Raw genomic sequence first — 24478 nt, 5'->3', positions numbered from 1 at the left:
CCGGAGAAGAGCTGACCACAGAGTATTGAGTTTACTGACAAATACACCAAAGTATTTTCCAGGTCTATTTTTGCAATGAAACAACAATCTTGTGTGTGTGTGTGGGGGGGCTGCTGGCTTCCTCTCTAGGCTGGGGATTCTTAATGTGGGGTCTATGAACTTCTTTTAAAAACATTTTTGATGATTAGTTTTCTTTTGTAATTCTTTGTCATTTATCTTACACATTTAGAAATGTGATTCTGAGCAGGAGTCCACAGAGTCCACAGGTATCACTGGACTGGCAGAGGCACCCAGAATGCAACAAACACTAACAAAGTGCCCTAGGAGCAGTTTCAGAGAACCATTAATGGAAAAGACCCATTACAGGCCTCGTTCCTAAGTCCTCCTTTGCTTTCTCAGGGAGTAGGTCCGTGGTGGAAGATCCAATGGGTGCAGTCTTGTGAGGTCCAATTAGGACAACCACAGCCTCGCAAATCAAAGAACCTCGAAATCTAGTTTAGCATTAGCATCAACTCACTGTGTCATATTGGATGTAGCATTATTCTCCCCCCTCAATTCTCTATGTCATTTTCTTTCTCACTTCCCCATGAGGATCACAGCCCCAGATCAATATCCCTACCCATAGCTTATTTTGTTCACTATTAGGAGATGGGATTGGAAGTAAAAGGTGTTTCTGTTGCCACCAGTCAGTCAGCATTTATAAAAAACCTACTACTGTATGGCAGACACTCTACTAAGCACCGAGATACAAAGAAGGGCGAAGGACGATCTCTGTCCTCAGGGAGTTCCCAGTCCAATGGGAGAAACAACATGCCAATATAATTACATAATATAAACAAGCAGGATAAACTGGAAATAATCAGCAGAGGGAAGACGCTCCAAGTCAGAGGGATTAGAGAAATCCCTCTCTTCAATAAACCCTTCCCATGGTTTCCAAAACACTGGTCTGAGGGTCATTGAGAAATCTCCACGAGCTTCCTAGCTTCCTTCCAGCTCCCCAGGGAGGCTGAAGCCAGACTGACTGACTCCCTCTTTGCCCTCTCACCTGCTGGCCAGGTGCCTCCTGGCTGGGGGCGCCACACCCTGGACTAGGTCTCCAGACACAAGTCTCTTTGCCCATGAGTTCTCTGCTCCCTCCTGGCATTGCCACTTTGTATTTCATTGAGCACAGGTTTGTTATCTGTTTGTGTTTATAGATTGTACCTGGTTCCCTAGGAGAATGTGAGATCCTTGAGGGCTGGAGTGGGTTCTATGGGGGTTTTTTTGTGTTTGTTTTTTTTTAGGGTTTTGCAAGGCAAATAGAGTTAAGTGGCTTGCCCAAGGCCACACAGCTAGGTAATTACTAAGTGTCTGAGACCGGATTTGAACCCAGGTACTCCTGGCTCCAGGGCCCGTGCTCTATCTACTGTGCCACCTAGCTGCCCCGGGTTCTATGGTTTTTACCATCATCGTGGACCCCTGGTGCCTAACTCAGGGCTGACCACTGTCCCGATGCGTGTCTGTGAGACTACACAATGGCTTGGCCCTCCTGCCTCCTGAGCAACAGGCACGGCACCCCTGTCTTTCCTATAAACTTCACTGAGCCTTATCTAGGGCGGCAGAAATTCACCCCAGTTTTATGATGGGGAAAGGGAAGACTGATTTATCTGTTTCTGTTTATTCACCTCCTATAGTTTATGACTCAGTCAGTGCCTGTGTCCTGTTATCTACCCCCATCTCACCCCACCCCCGGGTTTGATTTTCAAGTGGATGTGGGAATCACAGGCCTTTAGGAATCGACTGAGCACTAATCAATCACACAGCAAGCTTCTGGGCTGGAAAATGAGGGCAAGTGATCCAGTCATTCCTCATCACAAGATGGACTTGTTTCTAAACATATCAAAAATGAAAAAGAATAACCATGCCACGATGGGCCAAAAGACACAGTAAATATTAGAGCAGATGAATCATATCTGTGGGTTGGCAGATGGACAGGAGAACAGAGTATAAAAGCCTCTATCAGAAGTGGCAAAATTACACAGAGCAGCTCACTAAACTTTCTAAGGAACAAAGGCCTTGAACAAGCCCAGTGTACTCCAGTAACATTGACAGTTCTTAAATTAGTTAGCATTTCAAAAGTTACTCCCAGAGTGTAATTTTGGCTAAGCCAAACAAAGGAAATGGATGCACAGGGTACTTTAGGTCGTCCAGGCAAGCCAATGACCTCAGTGTTCTGGTGAAAAGAACAGTGGATTTAGTCTGCAGCTCTGGGAGAGGTCTAAGGCCAACACTTCCTGGTAGGATGGTCATTTGGAGGAATGCATCTCTCATCTTTAGGATCTTCCAAGGGTGGTGGTCGGGGAATTCTAGTCAGTCTTCTCTTCACCTTTCCTTTGTCCCATGGACTGTGAGTCAGGAGAAGTGTCATCCTCTTTACACTATTTGGAACTGATGGGAATCAACAATTCTATATTCCTTCCTATAAGGATTATTATATTATATATTATATTCCTATAATATTCCTATAAGGACTTAGCATCTTCCTGTCATTGCATCTTAAGCTTCTCAGAGCTCCATCTGTCCTGCATCCAAGTCATTTGTCCCTAAGGGACCCTGCACCTTGTTGTATACCTTTCTACTAACAGATGTAGGATTTCTGGGTCTTTTCATCCACACAGTAGCTGAAATCTTTTATGTCTCATCTCTGTCCCCCAATTAGAATGAGCTGATTAAGGCTGATAGTTGAGATTCAATAAAGAAAAAAATGATGCCATGAGAAACTGCTCTAAGACAACTTCAGAATAATTACAGGATCTTATCATAGAGATCCTATCACAGGAATCAGAGCTCTAAAGCATCTGAATGATACCTAAGAAATACAAAAACTGATTATGCTCTGACCTCCACCTCTTTAGATGTTATCTATTACATTCAATGAACAATGAGCATTTATTAAATACCTCAGAATATGGCAGGTACACATGCAAACCAATACAAAATAGCCACAAAGGCAGAGGAAGGGAAAACAACACTCGCTAGCAAGGTGGCAGAGGAGGGAGGCAGTTGCTGGGGCTGACAGAGGGGTTTCTGGGCTCACTTTTTAGACACATAGGACTTAGCTCCTCGTCCACTGAGTTTTGGAGATGGTGGAGCAGGGGAAGGCCACAACCAGAGGATCTTGTTATAAAGCAGGTGTCTAGTCCTTGGTCCTGCCTAATAGTCAAGCAGGGGCTAGTTATCAAAGGGACATGCTCAGTCTCAAATTCAGCTAGATTGCCTTTGCCAGGAGACTCATTTAAATAAAGAATAGATCTACCCCAAGAGGGGTAGGAGGGGAATAGGCATTTTTTGGAGGCGAACTATGAACAACTCTCTCATTTGGTCTTCACAACAACCCTGAGAGGTAGGGGCTTTTATGATCCCCATTTTACTACTGAGGAATTTGAGGCAAGCAGGGCTGAAGTGACTTGCCCAGGGTTCCAGAGGTTTGATGTGAGCTCATCTTCCTGACTTCAGGCCCAGCTCCTCTCTCTCTGTGGGGTCATCTTTGTTGCTGGACTGGTCTCATTCATCAGAACTCCCATTCCTAAAAGTATCTTGTTATAAAGAAATTTTACAGTTGATCTAGGTTAGCCTCCTTTAGCCCAGAAGAGGAGGAATCTTGCCAAAGGCCCCTTAGCTAAGCATCAGATCTTCTTAAGCCCCGAGCTGCCCAGCCTTCATGGCCCATCAAGATGATCTATCTCTTCCAAACTCTTATTCTTGCCTTTTTTATTATCCTGTTGATACTGAGGGGTTTCCTGGTTGTCTTTGTATGTAGGTACCCTTTGAAGGCAATGACAAGGTCCCTTTCATCTCTGTGGCCCCCACAATCCCTTGGCCTAAGGTCTTGCTCACTGAATGCTGACCCTTGGTTGACATCGCTCGCTGGCCATGGTGCCACTGATACTATGCTCTGGCTCTGCTTCTGAAGAGTCTTGTGCAATGACTGGCAGCCAGGACTGGTCATCAGTTGGCAGAGGTTCCTAATAACTTGTTTTTCTCTTCCTGATATGTTATTGGTTGAGCTTTTCTTTTTACAGCACATGATGGGAGCTCAGGGGTTTAAACAATGACCACAGCTACTTCCCTACTTTGTTACGTGAGCTTGAGCTATCCCTCTGTAGTAATCGGTCTGATTTCCCCCTACTGGGTTTTCTGGAGGCCAGGCTCACGGGAAGTGCTGAGACGGTGGGCTTTGCAGTGAGTTGTGGCTCACTTGGGATACATTCATTTTTCAAATGACCTCATGAAGCAGGTTTGGGAAATGCAACTGAAAAACTCATTTCCTGGCATACTTTGGAGTGGAATAATAAGGACCTGGTACCTCCCCTGGGGCTCTCAGGTCGCAGCCATGGCCCTCCTGGTCCCCTCAAGACTCACTGACCTAACCTGCCTCTTGCTTTCTGATGCCAATCATTTCTGATGACAGATTGATGCAGCTGTCCTTGGAGCAAAGGAAAAAAGAGGCCTAGATCTGAGCCCGGCCCCATTGTGAGCTTGGCTACTACAGAAGGACACACCTGTCCATGGAGCTGAAAAGGCTGCTTATTGTTAGAAAGACTAAAATGAGACTTTGCAGTCTCTGGTTTAAAGCTTCCTGTAGTGTTGGCTGAACAAATAACCAGCCAGAGCATGAAGAAGCCTTCCTGGGGCTGGGCCTCGAGGGAGTCCAGGTCCAAGAAGCAAAAACCATTTCCTTCTGTGGCCGCTTCTTTCAAGAGACTTCAGGGTTGAGAGAGGTCAGTGGGTCTCCCCAAATGGAGGGACCCCAAACCAGGCTCTCCAAGTACAGCGAGAGGTCACAGTCACAAGTGTGCAAATGTACCGAAAGGTCAGATTCAAGCCTCAAGGTGGAGGGGAAGTGAGAAGAGGGGGTATTAGGGAACGAGTGCTCCTGTAAAGCATCCCTACAGGTTTCTGCCTAATTTCTAATTAGTCTGGAAAGAGCTAGAGATGCTAAAGGATGTAATACTTCCAGCAGGGTACCTACCCAGCATTCAATACTCATCAAGAAACAGCCCAAACGCTACAGTGCATTCGGTGACTGTCGACAGCAGCCCTGTGGCTGGGGGGGGGGGGGGGGGGGGGAGCTAAAAATAGAGAGTCGGCTGAAGATCTGACAATGGGGAAGAGGGGGAAGGGAGCGGCAGGCTTTCTGCAGAAACATACAGGTGTATGAGTCTCTTCACACTCAGGGCTATTCCTTGGGGACAGATCCCTCTCTTCCCAAGTTCATTTGTATTCCAACTGGAACCACCAGTTTAGAGAGAAATAAAAGACAAAGTCATAGACTCAGACATAGAAAATCCACACCATCTAGGGAGATAACTATGTAGTTAAGTTAGGTGGGTCTCTCTCTCTCTCTCTACACACACACACACACACACGCTTGTATTGTCAATTTTCCAAGAGAATGCACTGAGTCTGAGTTATGACTCCCTGCCTTCCCATGGTCCCCTCACTCCCACCCTGCTCCTTTCTTTCAAATGAGCAAAGCTAGCTAATGCACAGCAGACCACCAGGGCACCTCTTCAAGTATCCCAGCTCTATCTTGAATGAGTCTGCATCAGCTAAGACAGCTGTGTGATTTGGACAATGCCATCGAATCCCTAAACAATTAAGTCAAACACATGAATGATTTAGCCAACTCAAACAAACAACTGTCAATCACGTTGGGAAGCTTGTGAAATAATGCTTTAATATAGGAAGAAGAGTCTGAAAACCCTGGGTCTGAACTGCCCCAAACATCTGGGCTAGGGGACCAGGCCTTGTTCCTTTCAAGCTGAGGTTTCACAACCAGATTCCTTGTGGACAGAATGGTCTATCGATGCCAGGAGGCTCCTCCAGGGCTGATGGGACAAATTGTTCAGCTTTACTTTCTACACAATTTGTATGGTACACTCTCCGACAGGAGGCAAGCTCATGGAGGGCGGAGAGCTCTGTGATAGCACAAAGCAGGCACCTAATAAATAATCACTGAATTAAACTGAATGGGTAGAAAGTTATTTACAAACTTTATAAAGCTTTCTGTCAGTTCTACTGTCTGACAAAGATTCACCCAAATACAAGGCTCCAGACGGAGAGGATTGCCAGATATTATCATCATTATTGATGATGTTGATGGCCTACTATATTAACACTTTTATGTTCTAAGCACTTTATAATGATTATCTCATTTGATTTTTTTATTTTAGAAAGGTTTATCTGAAAAAAAAATTTATTTTCAGTTTTACAATTTTGGCCCCAATCTTGCTTCCCTCCCCCCCACAGAAGGCAGAGAGAAATCCCTACCAATCAAAATTCCAAAAAAATTACTTCAATGAGTTAGAAAAATTGTAAGTAAACTCATTATGGTGAAATAAAAAGTTGAGAATCTTCGGAGATTTAATGAAAAAAGTACAATAGAAGGTGGCTTAACCCTGACTGATCTAAAATTATATTATAAAGCATCAGTCATCAAAACTGTCTGGTATTGGCTAAGAACTAGAGTAGTGGACCAGTGGAACAGACTAAGTGCAACAGCAAGAAACGATTATAGTAATCTGCTATTGATAAACCCAAAGAGTCCAGCTATTGGGATAAAAACTCTCTCTCTCTGATAAAAACTGTTGGGAAAATTAGAAGTTTGTATGGGAGAAGCTTAGATTAGACCAACACCTCACACCCTATACCAAGATGAGATCCAAATGGACGCAGGATTTAGATATAAAAAAAATATTATAAGCAAACTAGAAGATCAAGGACTAATTTACCTATGAAATCTATGGAAAGGGAAACAGTTTATGACCAAGGAAGAGATGGAGACCATCACTAAAAAAAAACTAGATGATTTTGATTACATTAAAGTAAAAAAGCTTTTGAACAGACAAAACCACTGTAACCAAGATCAAAAGAAATGTAGTAAATTGGGAAACCATTTTTACAATTAGTGTTTATGACAAAGGACTCATCTCTAAAGTATACAGAGAACTGAGTCAAATTTAAAAAGACAAGTCATTTAATTCTTCTATCCACCCAAGGAGGTAAGGGCTATTTTCTCCTCAATTTACAGATGAGGAAAATGAGGCAGAAGACAACCTAGGTGGATTTCATGAATGCCTCCCTTGCATTGGAAAAGAGCATAACAATGGATCACTAGGAGTTGGTGCCCAAGAACAACAATAGGAGGGTGCCCAGTTGCCCTTCATGAATTCAAGCCACCCAGCCCCAATGACTTGAACTAGCAGATGCTCTTCCTAAGCCACGAGAATACAGGAAACAGTAGAGTAGTCCCAAAATTGGAGACAGGCAAATGTCTCGATTTGTACAAAATGAAATAATCAGAGCCTGAAATCTATGGGGCAGAGAACTGGACTTCAATTTTCCTGAGAAGATCCTTGTATGGTTCATTAAGGAGCTGCCTGGTAACCATCTAGAAAGGAAACAGTGGTTCCAAAGAGCTAGCTTGGTCTCATCAAGGCAAGGCTGTGCCAGGCTCAGTTCATTTCCTTTTTTTGATAGCATTACCAAGCTAGGAGATAACAGGGACAACATCTTCTCCCTAGGTTTTAGGCAAAGCTTTTGTGCTAGTATCTCATACTGTTCGTATGAAGCAGATGTGGACTAGACCAAATGCAATTAAATGGATCCAGATCTGACTGGGTGTCTGAATTCAAAGAGATTTGATATCAACATGGCAGAAGGCCTCGGATGGGAGACAGGGATCTGTGCTTTTACCATTTTATCAATGATTAAAGTATAGATGATATATTACTCTCTGCAGAAGATTCAGGGCTAGGAAGGGTGGCTAACACACTGGAGAACAATCAGATCTAAAAAGATCCTGGTGGTAGGGTACGCAAATTATGGTTGAGCCTAGACCACAATTTTATAAAATAAAATTATATTTAAAAACCAAAAAAGCCATTATCAGTTTGTCGGCTGCACAAAAGTAGGCAGCCAAGCAGCCAAGCAGATTTGGCCCAGAAGCCCGAGTTAGAGCATTGGACTGAATTAAATGAAACCCAACAGGGATGAATGTAAAATTTTACATTTTAATATTAAAAGAATTAGCTTTACAAGAGGTATGGTTAGATAGTAGTTGTTCTGAGAAAGATCTGGGAAGTTCAATATTCTGCAACTCACTGAGTCCAGAAAGTTTGTGAGGGAGCTGTCAAAAAGCTAGCACCTTCATGGACAGGGCTGCCAGCAATAGACCCTCCATCCTCTGTCCTTCAGAGCCCACCAATGAGAGGAGTTAAGTTCTGGGTAGCTGGGAGTTTTCCAGAGAGGGACCCGTGGCCACTGAAGGGCCTTAAGCTGCTAATATTTGAGAATGGACTAAAGAAATTGGGCATATTTAGCTCAGAAGACAGCAGAGGGGTGGTGAGGTGCCACAGTGGTGGAGCACTGGCCCTGGAGTCAGGAGTCCCTGAGTTCAAATCTGGCCTCAGACACTCAATAATTACCTAGCTGTGTGGCCTTGGGCAAGCCACTTAACCCCATTGCCTTGCCAAAAAACTAAAAACAAACAAACAAACAAAAAAAAGATAGCAGAAACAGAGGACATGAAGCTTGACTTGTATATAAAGGACTGTTGCAGGGTACATGTTCTATTTGGTTCCAGATTTAGGAGTCATGATTGGAAGAGGTTTAGTAGTCAACTCTGGCTGGACATCCCCAATCATCAGAGCTGGCCTGAGCAATCCCTTCCTAGTTCTGCATCTCCTTGCACTTGCTTCCTCTTCTGTGCAGGCATGTTTCAATAAACTAGGAGCAACTTGAGTAGCTGTCCTCAAATACCTGAAGGAATCCCATATGGACAATGTGCTTTTCCTACTTGGCAACAGAACACAGAAGAAGGAGCAATGGGGAGAAGGTGTAAAGAGGTGACTTTAGGTTTGCCATAAAGAGAAAGGTTCTAACTCTGAAAGGGTTACAGGAGTGGAATGGGGGTTTATAAGAGGCAAGAGATATGTCTTCAATGGGGTGGAAGAGGGGCTAAAAATTGTTCAGGAGGGAGCTATTGGAAGGAATGCCTTCTAAAGTAGGGGTTAGATTAGAAAAGCAGTGTGCTGGACTCTGAAAGAACTGATTGATAAATTTTCAGAATGAGTATCTATACCTTGAAAATTGGCAAATGCTAAAAATTACGATTTATTTTTTTGCTGATTGCCTGTACTTAGGAAAGTAATGGAGAAAATGTTAATGATGCAGATTAAATGTAAAAGTGTGATCAGTATACATCCCCTCACCCTAACCCCATTTACCAGAACATTCCTGGGTGAAATGACCACGATGTGACTATGTCAGCTGAGATTCACAAGTATAACCCTGGTCAAGTCACCAGGTAGCATTTTTCAGCATCCATTCATTCAAGAAATATTTAGTGCCCTGTGATAGACACTGAGGGGGCCACAGAAATCACTAAGACATACCTTCTGCTCTCTGGGACATAACAATATGATCTAGAAGGGACTATTGATATGATCATAGCAACAGGAAGAAGAAAAACATGGAATCTGTTTATTAGTGGTGTGTGGGTTTGTGTAATAATGTGGGATTTGACAGAAAACAGTAACAAGCATGGCATGGACCAAGAAAGCAGATGGGGGTCGGGGAGGAGTAGAAGTTGGTAGAACACCCAAGTGATTCTGCCTGAACTCTTCCACAAAAGTGCCAGTCATATGGCAGACCTGATGCAGTCTGGGATTCATGAACTGGCTCTGGTCCAAAGTGATGCCTCTGATGCTTTCCATCCACACCTCTCATTCAAACTTCCTACCATGCGCTAAATCCTCCTCTTATCAACTGTTAACAACCAGAGCACCCTGGTTTATTCTAAGGGTCTTGATTTCCTTATTAGTCCATGAAATAAGCAATATCTGGGATGAAACAAAAGGCCTTAGTTCTAAGAAAAATAAGGTTAAATGACTTATAAACCTGAGAAGAGGCGATCTGACCCTTACAGACCAGTTGGGGGACTACCTCCTTTCTCTGCTTCATAGTAGTTGCCAAGGAGCTCCTCCATGACCTTTTAAAGTACAAGCACAGGAAAGAAATCTACAGAGAACAAGAAATGGTCCCTCTGACAACCTCTCAACATCCCTAGGTGAGAGACTGAACAACACATTCATCAAACATGCCAGCAAGAGTAACTCAATTTATAATATATGTTGAAGAGCCGCTAGCTGACAGCACCTGGGACAGAGACATGAGGCCTTAATTGGATTGGTACACTGGAGTTGGACAGGTTCTTGGAGGTCACCATCATCTGACTGTCTGTCTGAAGAGATGAGCTTTGACCAAGAGAAATTACCCAGGGAGGCAGTGGCAAAGCTAAGACTAGACTTGTGTGGAATACATCGTCATCTCTGTGGCTCTGCAGACACTTCCTATTAGGTAAATCAGCATTCTTCCAGGAATCAATTAAAAAGAATTTTATTACAAAGAATTCCAAATTTTAGAAATATAATCTCTGAAAGTACATGCCTATATATCCACACACATACACCCCACCCCCCAAAACTCCTATATAGTCCTGGCTTGGCATTCAGTAACCATTACCCTGATTACCTGTGGACAAAGTCCAAAGTAATAAAAACCATAATGTCCACTTCCCAAACTAGTGATTCCTACAACCCCAAGGGGGTTGCCCACTCCCCAAAGAAACTAGTGGCATGCTTTAGTTTGTCTGCAGTACAATCCTGGAAATGGTCATTGAGGTTCATCTTCTGGGATGCTGAGCCAGTTGAGGAAGCTACCTCCTCCAGGGAGGGTCAGCTATTAGTCTGGATTTTTGGCCGTACCTGTAATTTCATTGGTAAGAAGGCCATGCTGAAAGAAAATGTACTCTGCCAGTGTAGATGGGCACCTACTCTGCAGTCAGAGGGTGACTGGAGTACTGAAAGCTAAATCATAGCAGGGTAATCTGGTCAGAAGCAAGGCTTGAACTCAGGATTTTCTGACTCTGAAACTGGCTCTCTGTTGGGCTCTGGTTCAATTAAAATAACACTGAAGAAACAAGACCCAGAACAAATAGGGCAGAGTGCCTGGCTCCACTGAAATAATCATGATGATGACCATCCTGGAGGGTCAGGGACTGACTACAAATAAGACCCTCCAAAAGCTTGAGCCCAGGGATGCCCAAGTGACAGTGACTAGTGTGAAGAAGGAAACGAAGAAAAGCATGCAGAAGGTGACGTCAGCTCAGGAATGGAGGATTTGCTTGATAAGCTCCTCTTCCCAGAACCCAACACCGTTTGGAGTGTGTGGAGACAAGGCCTACTCACCAGCAGCTGAGGCACAGGGAGTGTCTTCCCCTCTTTGCTCAGGGACACGTAGGTGAAGAAGGCACTGGCAGCGCGGTATCTCTCTTGGGAATGCAATGCGACAGGATCAGCATCCACCAAGACTTCAATCTCCATAGACTTATTGCTGGTGAAGGTCATGCGCCCAGAGATGGTGATAACACAACCTAAAAAGCACCAACATATCTGTCAGTACTCAGCACCCTTCTGTTTCAACTACCAGATACTACAAGAGCTGGTTTAGGTGAAGGGGAGAGGAGATTTAGGGCCTGACTAACAGTGGTGGGAGTCACACAGGTTAGATCAAAGAAAAGCATCACAATTAAAAGGAAGAAAAGATGACAAACTAAAAATTTCTCTCCTCAATAGTGGTTCTTCAGTTCTGTTGCACTGGTCAGGCACCAATCCCTATATCACATCCATGCTCATCATGGAGGTCAGGGATGATAGCCCAGGGGGCTTTGGTGGCTGAGAGAGTCAGTTATTTCCTGGAGGGCACAAACAGAAGCATACTCTTCCCTGTGCCAAGTCAGGGCAGAAGCCAGGTATACAAAGATCTAATCACTGCAGAGGAGTCACAAAGCTTGAATGGAAAAAGCAGAGGTTCACACTACCAAACAGACCTACGATCCCCAGGAGAACCTTTCTAAAAGATTCTACTCTAAACACTACAACATACAGATCCAAGCTCAAGATAAGTAGGTTAATAAACGAGTCATGTTTAGTAGGACCAGAAAGACAAGCATGTGAGGGAAGTATGTAACTGCTGTTAGGGAGGAGTGTGCAGGCAACCTAGAGATAGAGTTATTGGAGATAATGAGCCAGGATTTTCTGTCTCAAAGGCATTACTATACTTACATCAATTGCTTCATGTTGAAATGGAGTAGGTCATTTCTGGGGTGGGGGGAAGGAAGGAACCCTATGGTCAGCCACAAAAGCCATTATGAGTGATAAAGGTTGATGTAGTCTTGTTTAAACATCTAATAATTAGTGGGAAGAAGGTAGCTAATAATTACTCCCATTTCTAAGGCAGAAAGGGGAGCAAGTTACCTCCTTAGTCTCTTCTACTTGGAAGGCCCAATTTAGTTACCTCTTTACAAGTCCCAAACTAAAGGGAAAAGGGTTTAGAGTCAGATAGCCAAGAACCTTCACCCTTGTAGGTATGTATTAAGGACATTTCTAGAGGCCAAACAGTCCACAGGTCAAACTTCAGAAGGGTCAAATTCAACTGCCTGAAGCAAAGCGCAACCTTTCTGCCCTTGGATCGCTAGAATACTGTCTCATTTGCCATCTCTTTCAATCTGCACAAAACGAGGGCTGACACATAACAGCTGGAGAAACAGAGGCTTATGGAGGAAAAGCTTCTCTCCCAGGTGCTCACAGCAAGACGACGTGCATCAGAAAACAAGACCCAAGGTCTTTCTGCCCAGCTCTTTCCCTGGATCAGTATCTGTTCTAGTTTCCTCCTTGGGAAAACGTTCCCCTGACCTTCCTAGCTAGAATGGAAGTTCAAAGAGCAGGACTTTCTTTCTCTCTGCCTGTATTTGGATTCTCAACACATCCAGGGTCAGGCACACACTTAAATGCTTTTACCTCCTTAGCTTTTCCTAGGGCTGGATTTCCTCTTGGCAGCCAGCACACCCAGTCTTATATTATACTGCCATCTATTCATGTTTACCACACAGTAGAATGCCAGTTCTCCAAGGGCAGAGACTGGGTCATTTTTAAGTTCTGTGTCTCCCTCGTCTACTTCAGGGTGACTTGGATTGAGACAGTCTTGACTGAAGAGAGCAAAAGCCAGTGGTGTCTATGGAAACTACATTTGAATTGAAAGACTTCCATCACCATCCGTTTATCCAACTATTTTAGTCATTTACAACTTCAGAAGTCCAATAAAGTTGTGAGTTTAGTCCAGGCAGTGCAGCTTCAACTAGGAGTGGAGAGAGCTACATTTGGTTTACAGTTCTTTTCCATCTCATTCTACAAAGCCTCCTTAGAGGGGCCGCCCTCTCTGCCCTCCTTTTAGTATTTCTTGAATTATCAACGTGACATTCAGACTGTCTAGAGACAGTCACCCACCTAATTTCTTTTCATCAACACCACAATGAAACTTACAGGCATGCATATATATATATTTCTTATATATTCTGAAAAAACACCCACACTAAATCCAAAACAACACAGTGTCCTCATTTCCCTACTGTAGTATTATAAAAATCAAGAATAAGGAAATGGCCTTAGAGTGCCACTCGTCAGACACAACACAATGGGCACATAAGAATCCCAATGACCCAAAGTCCTTAGCAGCTCCTTCCCATAGAGACACCTGGCTTTCTGTCACACTGTACCTGGCTGCTCTAAGCTCAGCACCTGCTTCTTCGTGCCCCCTCGTCATGGGACTTATGAATTTGCTTTGCTGCTGATGCTGTTCTACAAAGTATAAACAAGGTAGTAATAATGCTAAGAAGAATACTACCAAGATCGTTGACCTGGACCTAGAAGAGACTTTGGAGGTCACATGGTCTGCCATCCTGTCCAGTGTCTTCTTTCCTTGCTATGTAAACATATCCAAGTTGGTCCATCTACTTAAAAGGAGGGTGGTACTGACACCTGCATTGCTCGCTGCCTTCTCTATACTTCCCTCAAGTTGTGATGTAACATTCTCTTCCCCAGATCTCAGAGGGGACTTTAGCCAGTTCATAGTTCCTTGGAAGAGATGTTTTAGGTTGCCAGGAAGGAGCGTCAATTTTACAGGTTTTTATGGTGACATCTCTTAGGTTGTTTCTATACAGGTCAAATAAATCAGATATATGACACTGATCTATCATGACTGTCCTCCCTGAAAGCTTCATTGGTTCTTTGGTCTCTTCCAGCCTCCTAAGTCTCTGTTCTCTGTCTTCATCTCTGATGAAGCAACTGATACCCATCAGTTGGGGAATGGCTGAACAAATTGTCCTATGTGATTATGAGAGAATGCTATTCTGCTTTAAGAAATGATGACTAGGATGCTTCCAATAAAACCAGGAAAGATTTACACGAGCTGATCCAAAGTGAAATGTTCTGTGGAACAAAGTAAAAGCAGTACTGTAAGTTGTGAATGACTTAGCTTTTGTCAGCAGTACTGTGACTCAAGACCCCTGAAGGACTTATAAGAAACTATCCATCCCTAGAGAGAGAGAGAGAGAGAGATGGTGTTTGAATACACAATGAAGCATACTTTTTTAAACTTTATTTTCCTTGAGCTTTCTTTTTTGAGGGGGGGTTCTAGGTTTTGTTTTTTTCAAGTAGTGGGTTTAAGTGACTTGCCCAAGGTCACACAGCTAGGTAATAAGTGTCTGAGGCTGAGTTTGAACTCAGGTCCTTCTGATTCCAGGCTGGTGCTCTATCCACTGCACCACCTAGCTGCCCCAATTTTCCAAAAGCACAATCTTAATACACCTGGGCAGTAATGGTAAAGGGGAAGAATGCTATTTTCTCACCTCTTTGGGGGATTCAAACTTAAAATGACAAACCAAGTTGGGCTGCTGGTGTATATTGCTGCAGTTGGGTCTAAAACTTTGGGGACTTAATTAGGACCCCTTTACACTCTTCATTTTTTATTTTTTGCAAGGCAATGGGGTTAAGTGGCTTGCCCAAGGCCACACAGCTAGGTCATTATTAAGTGTCCGAGGCTGGATTTGAACTCAGGTCCTCCTGACTTCAGGGCTGGTGCTCTCTCCACTGCACCATCTAGCTGCATCCCCCTTAATATTATTGAGGACTCTTCCAAAGAGCTATTACTTATGTGGTTAGAAATTCTACTTAAATTAATATTTTAAATAATTTAAACAATAATAAACTCACTCTATATTAATATCAGCAACATATTTTATGAAAAATTATTATTGAAAACAAAAACACCAAGTGGGAAGAGTGGCATCATTTGACATTTTTGCCAGTTTCTTTCAGATCTGGCTTCATAGAAGCCAGCTGGGTTCTTGCATCTGCTTCTGTTCAGCCTGTTGGGACATGTTGTTTAGTTGATGAATATGAGGAAAACTCAGGCTCATATTGAAGAGTAGATGGAATGAGGAGGAGTATTTTAATGCCTTTTAGTTAACTGTGGATATTTTTCCCTGTCAACTTGCTCACTGCTAGTTTCTTAAAGATTAGCTTTGATGTGAAATCCATGCCAAGGAACTCTTCCTCCTCTGCTTCATTTAAAATCCACTTGCACCAGATTTGAATAGGATTTTTTACCCACTCAAGATTCTGTAATATCATGAAACTGGTCATTGGGAAAGAGTTGACTCACTAGGTTATGCAAATCTTCCAAATGCTGGCACATTTGATTATATTATATGAAATATATAAAATATAATATATGTTAATGTTTTAATATGTTATAATTTAATATACTGATATCAAAAAATCACATTCATTAATAACATTGATCTCATCAGCAACATCTTTTAGTACTGGAAACCATCCAACCAGTGGTGGATGTCAGTTTTCCCAAATTCTAATTATCTGAAAGTTCCTATTGTACCATTGGTGTTTTTTTTTTTTACCAATAGTTGTTTTCCTTGAAGAGATGGACTCAATTATTTAATTGTAATTAAAAATTACAATTTGTCAAATTCCTACAGTTAATTTATCAAGTCATTTTTCAAGTGTTCCATGAGAAAAGTGGAAAGTTCAGCTTGCACTCAAAAAATGACACCAGTGCTTTTCCTTGAGATGATGGTCATTTTTCATCATTCATTTCGAAGAGGACCAATGATTTCATGGGGTGATGTCTTGACTTGTGAATTGAATTTAAGTGAGGCAGAACTGCATAAAGTCATCTGTCACACCTCTCTTCCTGAGTCAAAGTCCAGTGGTAAGACAAGTCAGACTGACTGGCAATGGCCCACAATGTACTGGTTGATCCTGGTATCTGATCAAGCTCTGAGTGCTCCAAAGTACCAGCTTCAGACTGTTCAAACAAATGATTCTGCCCAATCTACCAGGGAAGTCTTCACTTGCTTGGGGTAGATCCCCCTAAACTCACCAGTCATTTTGAGATCTTTCAGCCTCTCTGCCAAGATGGTTTTACTGGGATGTGATGCAATGCACACTACAACTAAGGTGGTAAAGGACTCGGCAGCCCTGCTACTAGAAGTGTTAGGCCTCCTTCAACACCCCATATTCCACAGAGAACTATGACACTTGGGATACAAAGGTGTTTGATGTTGACTTCCCTTTTAAAAAGACATGTTCTCAAAGGCTGAGATTTTAATAAAATTAGTCATTTCTATAGCCTCATCAAGGACATTTCACAATTCCAACATTTTTTCTCCTGGTGGAGAACAATGAAAGGAAAGACTCCTGGTGCCACTGAATTGATTTGTGCTAAGGACAGTGTGACCCGTTGCTGCAGATTCTCTCTTCAGCCGGTTCATTTGGATTTTAACATTTTAATAAAGGCATAGATGGCATAGTTTTTACATTTGTGACTGTTATGAAGCTGGCAAGGATGCTCAACATGTGTCTAATACTAGTTATCTAAATGACATTGGGAAAAATCCTTCCTCTCTAGGTCTCTGGTACCTTCAATTCCAAGGCCCTATAAAATGAAATGGCTAGACTGGATGAACTTCTCATCAAGCTTGATGATTTACAGAAGTCTATGGCTTTACTGTGCTTGAGGGTAGAAATGATATCCAAAAAAGGCTAGAATGTTGGGCCAAACCTAATTAGGTACAACTTAGGGAAACAGTTGTTAGAGCTATAAGCTCAAAGGGCCGACAGTATCAAAGGGTAGTCTCAAAAGTTAATGCCCCCTCCTTTCCTGAGTTCACAGAAAGTATCCAGAACAGGAAGGGTTCAGACCCGTGATACTCCTCCACAGTCACATCACAGTGGAACCATCAATGCAGTTCAGAATGTTAACATTTTGAAATGATATCAACAAGTTCCACACTTCTAGAGCAAGGTGTTGTTGAGAGAACTAGAAACCATGTTTTCAGAAGACCCTGGGGGTGTAACCTAGAAAAAAAGAAAACTTTGGCAGGGACACAAGAGTTGCCTTCAAGTAACTGAAGCTTTGTCATACAGAAAATGGATCAGACCTGCTTTGTCCCAGAATTGATAAAACTGGGATTTGCTGATAGAAATTGCAGAGACACCAATTTTAGGAATAACTTAATCAAAGTTATCCAAAAATAGAATGGGTTACCTCAAGAAATAGTGAGTTCTCTATCACAGGAAGCCTTCAAGCAGAGGTTAGATCAATGCTGGTAGGAGATGTTATTACAGAGATCCCTGCTCATAATTAAAGGACTTGGAGGATTTTCTAGTTCTTGAAATTCTACAGTTCTATTTCTAAAACAACCCTCACATATTTCTTCTCTTTTCTACTCCTGATGTCTTAATCAGGCTAGATTTTTTAGAAGAGCTTCCTAAAAGATTTTTCTACCTTAAATCACTCTATATTCTTCCATCTTACTTTCATTATTATTAAGCACCCACCAGGTGCTTAATAACAGTAGCAGGAGAGTCTTCTGCCCCTCAGGGAGCTCACCATCCAAGCATTTAACAGACACTATCTCAGGCACTATGCACATTTCCTAGCCTGGCCCTGGCCCACTTTGGCTCCAACCTCCCTTTTTAACTTTCAACAACAAAATTTCTCTTTGTATATTCCATATTCCAATCCTGCGGAGACAAAGACAGTAACTGACATCCCCTGCCTAGAATGGATTCCTTCCATTATTCTGCTAGCTGAAATTCTGCTTTTCGAAGCAACTAGTGACACCATATACATAGAACACAGTGTGCCAGATCTGGAGCCAGGAAGAACTGAGTTCAAATATGTCCTCAGACACAGATCAGCTGTGCAACCCTGGGCAACACTTTACCTGTTTGTCTCAGTGTTCTCACCTGTAATAATAATAATAATAAGCACTACCACCTCCCAGGGCTGTTGTGAAGATCAGTGAGATAATTTTACCACAGTTGGTAGATGCCTTAGAAACTCTAACTCCTTTTTCCCTTTCCCTTACTTTTTCCTTCAAAAATCTAGGAGCTACCATCTTCATGAAGCTTTCCCTGATCTTTTTTTTTTTTTTTAGGTTTTTGCAAGGCAAACGGGGTTAAGTGGCTTGCCCAAGACCACACAGCTAGGTAACTACTAAGTGTCTGAGACCAGATTTGAACCCAGGTACTCCTTACTCCAGGGCCAGTGCTTTATCCACTACGCCACCTAGCCACCCCTCTTTCCCTGATCTCTTACCAATCTGGTTAATCTCCTATTCTTATAAGGATTAATTAGGTTCACATATCATTTCTCAATATTTTGTGTGTTGAAATTTCAAGACAAACACTAAGTCTTAATAGGTGTTCGTGTTCAATATTAAGTTTGTACTATCTTAAAAGAAATAGGTTAAATAAAAATAAATTTTGGAGTAAAGCAGAGGGAGAGGCAGGATGTGCCTTAGAATCATGTATGTGACAAAGTGTACAGGTATGATTTGAACCAGCAGGATATGAGAAAATAAAGCACTGTTGTTGGAAATTGTATGCTGATTCAACAATTCTGTAGAGTTATTTGGAACTATGCTTAAAAGACTATAAAACCATGTCTACCCTTTAACCAAGAAAATATACTTCTAGGTCTGTATCCCTAAGAGATAAACAAAAAGAAAAAAGATCTATATGTACAAAAATCTTTATAGCTACTCTTTTCTGGTGGCAAAGAACTGGAAACTGAGGGTTTGTCCACCAATTGGCTGAACAAGTTGACTGTGATGGTGCACTGCTGTTCTGTAAGAAATGATAAGTAGGAGGCTTTCAGAAAAGATTTACCTGAACTGATATGAACTGGCACAAAGTGAAATGAACAGAACCAGGAGAACATTGTGCATAGTAACCGCAAAAGTGTGATAATCAACAGCTATTCTCCACAATAAAATGATCCAAGACAATTCTGAAGGACTTAACAAAATGCTAACCATCTCCAGAGAAAGAACTGATAAAGAGTTGAATGCAGGGGCGGAGCCAAGATGGCAACAAGAGCTGATCCTGTCTTAGGCCCTCTCTCATAAAACTTCTAAAGTAAGGACTCTAACTACATTTTCGAGAGACAGAACCCACAGAGGGACCCAATGAGACAGTTCTCCTACTCAAGGTAACCTGGAAAAGAGCAGAAAGGCTCTGCTCCCCGGGGTCAGAGAGGCGGCCCCCCAGAGGGGCGGCCCACCAGGGCGCTGGGAGCCATGGCTCACAGCAGTAGGGGAGCTTCCTGAGCTACACCCCAGGAAGCGCCGGGCACAAAGCGGGGGAACAGCAGGGGACCTCTTCCAGAGCCAGCACGTGGAGCCCAGCCCTCAGGGCACACAGCAAGCAGCATGGCCAGGGAAGCCCAGATCCAGGAAACAGAAGCAGAAGCCCCCCAGGGCATGAGTCCATTGAACCTAGGGAGGGGAGTGAAGAGAGAGAGACTGCAGAGCTCTGTCCTCTGCCCCTGGAACAGGACTCTGGGGCTCTGACCACATTCAGATCCTGATTGCAGCCTAGCCCCCCCCCAATAGAACAGCAGGGCCCCCTCCACCTCAGCCCCATGGCAGAGAGGGGTGCATATGGTCATTCACAAACCAGGACAGAAGACAGAATCTCACACACTGAGACCCTTGTGGGAGTGTCCCAAAAGCTCAGGAAGCACCCCAAAAACAGGCTAAGGCTGAGAAAATGAGCAAGCAGAGAAACAAGAGGAAGACCATTGAGAAATATTTTGCTTGTGAGCCCAAGAAGGATCAAAACACTCAGTCTGAAGATGAGGAAGCACACACTCCTGCATCTAAAGACTCCAAGAAAAACAGAAATTGGGCTCAGGCTATGACAGAGCTCAAAAAAAAAGACTTTGAAAATCAAATGAGGGAGTTGGAAGAAAAACTGGGAAAAGAAAGGAGATGTGGGAAAAACATGAAAATGAAGTCAGCAGCTTAGTCAAGGAAATCCAAAAAAATGCTGAAGAAAATAGCATGCTAAAAACCAGCTTAGGTCAAATGGATAAAACAGTTCAAAAAAGCTATTGAGGAGAAGAATGCTTTAAAAAGCAAAATTGGCCAGATGGAAAAGGAGATAAGAAAGCTCTCTGAGGAAAACAAATCCTTCAGACAAAGAATAGAACTCAGGGAGATTGATGAATTTACTAAAAATCAGGACTCAATACTTCAAAGTCAAATCAATGAAAAATTAGAAGAAAATGTGAAACATCTCATAAAAAAAAACAACTGATAAGGAAAACAGATTTAGAAAAGATAATTTAAAAATTATTGGAATACCTGAAAGACATGATCAGGAAAAGAGCCTTGACATCATTTTCAAAGAATTACTACAGGAAAATTGCCCTGATATCCTAGAAGCAGAGGGCAAAATAGAAATGGAGAGAATCCACTGATCCCCCCCGAGAAAGAGATCCCAAAAAACAAAGCCGCAGGAATATTATAGCCAAGTTCCAGAATTCCCAAGTCTAAGAGAACATATTACAAGTAGCCAGAAGGACACAATTAATATACCACGGAGCTGCAATCAGGATCTCAGAGGACTTAGCAGCAACTACATTAAAATCTCACAGGGCTTGGAATATAATATCCCGGAAGGCAAAAAAGCTCAGAATGCAACCAAGAATCAACTACCCAGCAAAACTGAATGTCCTCTTCCAGGGGAAAAAGATGGACTTTCAATGAACCAGGGGAATTTCAAATGTTCCTGTTGGAATGGCCAGAGCTGAACAGAAGGTTCTCTTCAATACAGGACTCAGGTGAAGCATAGAGATTGGAGGAGAAGGGGAAAATATGAGGGACTTAATGATGATGAACTGCATGTATTCCTGTATAGAAAAATGACACTGATAATACTCATATGAACCTTCTCAATTAACAGAGCAGGTAGGAGCTTTTATAGATGAAACACAGGAGAAAGCTGAATTTGAAGATAAAATATGGTGTAAAAATGGAGTCAATAGAAAAAAGGGAAATCTAATGGGAGAAAGAAGAAGGAGAGAGGGAAATAGGCCAAGATATTTCATATAATAAGATTTTTCTTTATTACAATGAGCTATTGCAATGATATGGAAGGGGAGAAGGCAAGGGGGAATGAGGGAATCTTTGCTCTCATCAGAGGTGGCTAGGAGAGGAAACAGCATATATACTCAATGGGGTATAGACATGTGGAGTAAGAAGGAGGGGGGGGACAGGGGGAAGGGGTGGGGATGTGAATGAAGTAGGAGAGGATGGACCATGGGGGAACAGTGGTCAGATATAACATTTTCTTTTTTACATCTTGCAAGGGGCTGGGATTGGATGGCCTGTCTGGGACCATAGGGCCAGGTAGATGCTGGGCCTAAGGGGTGGTATGGGGGCTCGGGACCTCTTGGCCCCAGGACCAGGGATCTGTCTGATGTGCCACTCAGCTACCCTACAGCAGAGTCAGTGAAAGAAGAGAGGAAATATAGTACATGATAGTGGAGAAATATGAAAGGAGGGAGTTGCGATCAGCAATGGCAACAGTGGAAAAATATGGAAGTAACTTTTGTGATGGACTTATCATAAAGAATGTGATCCACCTGCGACAGGGTTGTTGGTGTTGGAACACAGACTGAAGCACATTTTTTATTATTATTATTTGGGGAGGGGTGCAAGGCAAATGGGGCTGGGTGGCCTGCCTGGGGCTGCATAGCAGGGTGATTGTTGGGTGTCTGAGGCCGGATGCAGACCTGGGTGCTCCTGGCTGAAGGCCAAGTGATCTGTCTACCACCCAGCCACCTCAACTATGATTACTTTTTTATTTTATGTCTTTTTTTTTTTTTTGGTTTATGCAGAGCAGTGGGGTTGGGGTGGTTTGCATGTCATACAGCTGGGTGATTGTTGGACATGGGCTTGGGTGCTCCTGGCTCCAGGGCTGGTGCTCCATCCACTGGCCATACCTACAATTATTACTATTTTTTTAATTTTAATTTAAATTTTTTTCTCTACCCTTTACTTTATCGCTCAAGTGAGTCTATATTTTTTTTGGGGGGGGTATTTTGTTTACTCTTAAACAAGAATATTTTATTAATGTATAAAAAAATTGTACAAAATGATAATAAATAAATATTAAATTTTAAAAAAAGAGTTGAATGCAGATCGAATCATATTTGAAACTTTTTTCTTTCACAACCTGACTAACATGGAAATGTTTTGCATGACTGCACATGTAGAAGCAATGTTAAATTGCTTGTCTTCTCATTGAGGGAACGCAAGAAGTGTTAGGGAGGGAGAGAAATTTTTACATGTAACTGGGGCAAAAATAAAATATTAAATAAATTTAAAAAACAGCCCCGAGAGTAATAGGCCAGGTGTTATTTTCTTTACTGATGACAGGCACTGACTACATCTTTACAAATATTATCTCATCTGATAGGGCAATTAAACTGTAATGAGGTCAAAGCCACAGATCACAACCAGCATCGAGTTGTCCCAGGAATCAAGCCCAGACCTCCTGCTTTTGAACTCAGAACTACTTCTACTTCTACTGGCCTCATGGAGATTTTCCTCAAGATTTCCTAATTCAGCTGAGGTGATCATAAACACTGGCAGCTAAGTTTGTAGTGATAATGTACTTCTTTCAAAAGCAAGTTGATGATTCAAAGGGTTTTCAATGCTGTTTAAAGTGTCACTTTGCAGACTAACATGTACTTCTATAACCAGGCCACAAGAACATTATTAGTGTACAAAATAGAGAATATATTTCTCATTATTTGAAGAGAAGAATCTCTAGCAATTTCAATGCAACTTCTTCTGAGATTGAAGTATGCTAGAGATCTATCCAAAGGCCACAAGTAGGGGTGGCGAGGTGGTACAGTGGATAGAGCACCGGCCCTGGAGTCAGGAGGACCTGAGTTCAAATCTGCCCTCAGACACTTAATAATTACCTAGCTGTGTGGCTTCGGGCAAGCTGCTTAACCCCATTGCCTTGCAAAAACCTAAAAAAAAAAAGCCACAAGCACCCTCCTTTCTAGGTTGGTGTCCTCATCAAAGAATTTCTGATTCACTTTCATGTTCCATCTGGCAGCTTGGCTGCTTTGTATCAAATGAGGTTTTTGAATTCCTGCATAGTTCATAATGACACCAAAAATGCAGAAAAGTGAATGCAGAGTGGATAAGCTGTACTCCCAGAGAGCTATGGAGCTGCTTCCAGTGTGCCCCTCCATTTTGTCACCATCAGAGACTTTTGTCACCATTTTGTCACAGAGGAGATGACAAGATCTATTAGGTGGCTAAGAAACAGATATAAAGTAAAAAGGGGGCATTAAACTTGGATAGAAATGGGGCCACTAAATCATACATAAGGTTCCTTCTTAGAAAACCACATTAAAATGACCTATGTTCTAATATAAAATGACATAAAATAATTTATTTTAAAAGCCTAAAAATTTTTATATAATTATAAAAATTGTATAAAAATTAGTGAAATATTTCCCAATTACTTTTTAACCTGATTTGGGAGGGTTGGAGGCCACCAATGGGGCCCAGGGCCCACACACGTCTGATACCTCTGCAGTAAAAGAATCAAGTTCACTTGGAAAGGGTCAGACATGCAATCAGCCTGCCTCATAGCAAAAGTTCATTTTTAAAAGGATTTATTAGAACTGCCTTCTTTATTATGGTAGGTTTTCTCTTCATAGCTTTTGACAAAGATTAACTTGATAATCCTTTACTTGCAAAGTATTGATTTTCAATGCCAAAGGATATATAAATGAGGATGACAGGTGAAGAGTTGGTTTTTTTCTATAGCAATTTAATCAAAAGCTTTCTAAAATGCTTCCTCAGCTGCCACACCAATCTTACAGATAGTGAACATCTCTAGGATGGAACTCCATGGCTTATTAACTGCTGCCCAAATTCATTTAAGTCAAGAAGTCAAAACTATGGGATGTTAGGTAGCAAAAGATCAGAATTTGGCCTTAGCCTACTCATTCCAACTAAGAAAGCCCTGACATCACAAATGACCATAACAGGCTAGGGAGGCATTATCTGCTGTTTCATCATTAAAACAATGCCTTACAAAAGCTTCAGCTTGCCATGCTTAGATTACTTTATGAATTTTCCTGAAATATCTCACCCACCCACTACAAGATTTCTGAGATCCAGGATCCAAGAACTGTG

The 24478-nt window shown here is 42.3% G+C and overlaps 1 protein-coding gene across 5 annotated transcripts in view; it reads right to left on the bottom strand.

The window, feature by feature from the left end:
- The window catches only part of ACOT7 (acyl-CoA thioesterase 7), a 160005-nt gene that overhangs the window by 19659 nt on the left and 115868 nt on the right, over positions 1–24478 (bottom strand). For all 5 annotated transcript variants that reach the window (XM_074218600.1, XM_074218601.1, XM_074218597.1 and 2 more), the window contains one exon: positions 11292–11476. In XM_074218600.1, the coding sequence (XP_074074701.1) occupies positions 11292–11476 (185 nt within the window). The remainder of the gene's footprint in view (positions 1–11291; positions 11477–24478) is intronic.

Source organism: Macrotis lagotis, chromosome 1 (genome assembly GCF_037893015.1).
Source record: "Macrotis lagotis isolate mMagLag1 chromosome 1, bilby.v1.9.chrom.fasta, whole genome shotgun sequence".
Taxonomy (NCBI): Eukaryota; Metazoa; Chordata; class Mammalia; order Peramelemorphia; family Peramelidae; genus Macrotis; species Macrotis lagotis.
Note: the sequence above shows the minus strand (reverse complement) of the source record. Positions and strands in the feature narration are given on the sequence as shown.